Here is a 4,002-nt window from a genome sequence, read left to right as displayed (position 1 = left end):
TCAGCCTCCTGAGTAGCTGGGATTACAGGCACGCGCCACCATGCCCATTACAACTAGTCTGCATTTCTCAGAAGATGCCTCAAGAGAGGGAAAGGTAGCCGGGCGCGGTGGCTCACGCCTATAATCCCAGCACTTTGGGAGGCCGAGGCGGGTGGATCACGAGGTCAAGAGATCGAGACCATCCTGGTCAACATGGTGAAACCCCGTCTCTACTAAAAATACAAAAAATTAGCTGGGCATGGTTGTGCGTATTGGGTTATGCTTTTTAAAAGTCCTTATCCATTAAAGATGCATATTGAATTATGGGTGAAATAATATAATGTATGGAATTTCTTTCAAAATAAAATGGGAAGGGTAGCCAGGTATGGTAGGTCATTACTGTAATCCCAGAACTTTGGTAGGCTGACATGGGAGGATTGCTGGTGTCAAGGAGTTTGACACCAGCCTGGGCAACACAGGGAGATTGTCTTTACTTTAAAATGCACACAAACATGCACACATACACACACATAATAAAAATATAATAATAATATGGGAAGGGAGAAGTGGATAAGGAAAGCAGAGACAAAAGAAGACTGGGCTTGAGCTGAATCACTGTGGAAGCTGTGTGATGAGGACAAGGGGTTTCAACAGATTATTCTCTCTGTTTTTGCATATAGTTGAAATCCTTCATAATAAAAGTTAAAAAAGTGCTACACCACAAATCCTAATGTTGACATTAAATTCTACAGCAAAAGTAAAATGAAATATTAAAAAGAAAGTTAGCCTGGGTATGTTATTGTCTAGTATACTGGGTTTTTAAAGTCCATATGACTTTTTTTTTTGAGACAGAATTTTGCTCTGTTGCTCAGGTTGGAGTGCAGTGGCACAATCTCAGCCTACGGTAACCTCAAGCAATTCTCCCACCTCAGCCTCCTTAGTAGCTGGGATTACTGGCGCATGCCACCATGCCCACCTAATTTTTGTATTTTTTCGTAGAGATGGGGTTTTGCCATGTTTGCCAGGCTGTTCCTGAGCTCAGGTGATACCAGCCTCAGCCTCCCAAGGTGCTGGACTACAGGTGTGAGCCACTGCGCCCGGCCCCACATGGCATTTTTAAAAGGCATTAGACATACACATGATTAGGTCCAAGAAGTGGAGGCAATTAAGCGTGGACAGGAAAGGATGGGTGGATAGATGGATGCCCACCACTACGCAGTTCATGATACAGAAAAGTCAGAAGAAACTCAAGACAGAGTAAATAAATTGTGGCACAATAAAATACTATTCCTGTTTTAAAAGACTGTGGAAAATTACCTAGTGATGCAAAAAGTGTAATAAAGGAGTGAGTGGGACAGGTTAAAATAGTTGATTTAGTGGAATCTCATTTTTGTTACTTAAAAACAGCACGCATTAAAAAAGCATGTGTATCAAAACATGGGTAAGGATTTAAAAAGATATTTAGTAAGATGTTAATAGTCACCTTTTCATGAATGGGGTCATAGGCTTCTCTCTACCTTCTTTAAGTACATAGTTTAAGAATTGAAGGCTGGGCGCAGTGGTTCATGTCTGTAATCCCAGCACTTTGGGAGGCCGAGGCAGGTGGATCATGAGGTCAGGAGTTTGAGACCAGCCTGACCAACACAGTGAAACCTCATCTCCATTAAAGATACAAAAATGAGCCAGGCATGGTGGCGCGTGCCTGTAATCCCAGCTACTAGAGGCTGAGGCAGAATGGCTTGAACCCAGGAGGCAGAGGATGCAGTGAGCTGAGATTGTGCCATTGTACTCCAGCCTGGGTGACAGGGCGAGACTCCATCTCAAAAAAAAAAAAAAAAAGAATGATAAAAAGTCATGCATGTTGTTTCACCCCAGCAGTCCTGGCTTTACTAAAAACACACACTCTAAGAATTCCATACATGGAAGTTGGAACTTCAATCAGGAACAGTCAAAGAGAAGCTGCTTGAGCAAGAAAATAATCTGAAAAGTTGGTCGCGTGCAGTGGCTCACGCCTGTAATTTCAGCACTTTGGGAGGCTGAGGTGGGTGGATCACCTGAGATCAAGAGTTTGAGACCAGTGTGGTCCACATGGTGAAACCCCACCTCTATTAAAAATATAAAAACTAGCCAGGTGTGGTGGTGCCACCTGTAATTCCAGCTACTCAGGAGGCTGAGGCAGGAGAATCGCTTGACCTGGGAGGTGAAGGTTGCAGTGAGCAGAGACTGCGCCATTGCACTTCAGCCTAGGTGGCAGAGCAAGACTCTTGTCTCAAAAACAAAAAACAACAAAAGGCCAGGCAAGGTGGCTTACACCTGTAATCCCAGCACTTTGGGAGGCCGAGGTGGGCGGATCACCTGAGGCTGGGAGTTCGAGACCAGCCTGACTAACATAGAGAAACCCCATCTCTACTAAAAATACAAAATTAGCCGGACAAGGTGGCAGATGCCTTTAAACCTGCTACTCAGGAGAATTGCGTGAACCCGGAGGCGGAGGTGGAGGTTAGCCAAGATTGCGCCATTGCAGTCCAACCTGGGCAACAAGAGTGAAACTCCGTTTCAAAGAAAAAGAAAGAGAATATCTAAAAAGCAAGCACTTTTAGAAGAGAAGCAAGGCCTCCTTAACAGTTTATGAACACACACCTGTTAGGAGCAATACTGTCAGTGCCTTTCACTCTAGGTCTCTCTGAAAGCTATAAAAGCAGTTTAATGGCAAATACATACTCTCTCCAGGTTAAGATGCCACAGATTCATAAATGTGTAAAAACACCAGACCTTGTTTTGGGGTTAAGGTGAGAAAAAGGCTTGTTAAACAGTCTCTTTTCCAGAAGGAATTATCCCTTACCCATTCACTCCCTGGGATAGAAGGTCAAAGGGCATCTCTGGTTGGAATCATAATGCTTCGGCTAAAATGACCAAGCCACTTTTTGGAACCTGCTACGTTTAGTCACCCAAGCAGTATCAAAGGAGCTCACCTCATAGTCTTTCCTTGGAAGAATCTCATCCTCCTCCTCCTGTGTTTCTCCAAGGATGGTCTAGAAAAACAGATCCGCAGAAGGAGCCCTTTTTAGTGGTTAAGAAGGAAACAAGGTATTTACTGAAATCAGTGGCTAGCTTCTAAATCATCTGGAGCCATTATGAAATAGGAACCAGCCCTCAAAAAAACCTTTGGGGGGGTGAGGATCTACAGCCAACAGCTGAGCTCTTCATTTCCACTGATAGAGTCTCCAAACAGCCACACTCCTCTTCAGGACACCTCAAAGATGTCCGATGTCAGCTGAAGAGGCGGGAAAAACTCAGGTTCCATCTGACAGTGTGACGTATGTGAAATCAGAAGGTACTTGTCAACTCTCGGAACACAACTCAAGTTTTCCCAGGATGCTTTGCAGTGGGAAGCTGGACTGTCAGTGACCCAGAAAGGGTGAGGGATAGAGTGAGAAAGGGCTGGAGAAGCTAAAACAGCCGCAGGATAAGCACAAAGTCCTGTGAAGAAGCTCATTCTGAAAACGCTTGTTTCCTTCAAAACTCTTTTCAGATGGGAAAAAAAGGAAACATGGGTGGGATTAACTGGAGCTGACCTGGATTCTCCCTCAGATTCCAGGAGGGGTTATGAGAAAAGACCCCAGAGTTGGGCACGTCAAACAGGTCAGACGCTTCGAGAGCCCGGGCTGCGATCCCCAGGCCCCACCGGCTGCCACCTGCGGGCCCAAATCAGCCCGGCCCCACCCCCGGCAACGCCTCTCGCAGTCCCTTAGCAACCGCGCCCGCTCCTTACCAGCTCCTCGGGGGTGCGGGTCTCACGCTCACCGCAGCAGCAGCACCACCTGCAGCAGCAGCACAGAGACCCCCTGCACCCCGCCATCTTCCTCCTTTACTGGCACTCTGGACCCCTCTGACAACCCCCTCCCACCCAGGATCCGCGCCTCACGTGACTGGCCCCGGGACGGTCACGTGGCCCTCTCGAGCTCTGAGACTGAGACCGGGAGTGGCTGCAGACGGGTGGAGCGAGGGCTCGCGTCACATGAC

General features: G+C 46.9%; 1 protein-coding gene across 2 annotated transcripts in view; it reads right to left on the bottom strand.

The window, feature by feature from the left end:
• Positions 1-3,951, bottom strand: part of CLCN6 (chloride voltage-gated channel 6) — a 40,358-nt gene extending 36,407 nt beyond the window's left edge. For both annotated transcript variants that reach the window (XR_004275828.1, XM_032300416.1), the window contains exons 1-2: positions 3,752-3,951; positions 2,952-3,011 (exon numbers count right to left, since the gene is read on the bottom strand). Coding sequence is in view for 1 of the 2 variants with exons in the window: in XM_032300416.1 (XP_032156307.1) it covers positions 2,952-3,011; positions 3,752-3,838 (147 nt within the window). In the remaining variant the exon portion in view is untranslated. The remainder of the gene's footprint in view (positions 1-2,951; positions 3,012-3,751) is intronic.
• Positions 3,952-4,002: the final 51 nt, after the last annotated feature.

The sequence above is a fragment of the Sapajus apella genome, unplaced genomic scaffold (genome assembly GCF_009761245.1).
Source record: "Sapajus apella isolate SASKATOON/1434 unplaced genomic scaffold, GSC_monkey_1.0 scaffold43, whole genome shotgun sequence".
NCBI classification, from domain to species: domain Eukaryota; kingdom Metazoa; phylum Chordata; class Mammalia; order Primates; family Cebidae; genus Sapajus; species Sapajus apella.
The sequence above is the reverse complement of the archived record's forward strand: the minus strand, read 5'-3'. Positions and strand labels throughout refer to the sequence as shown.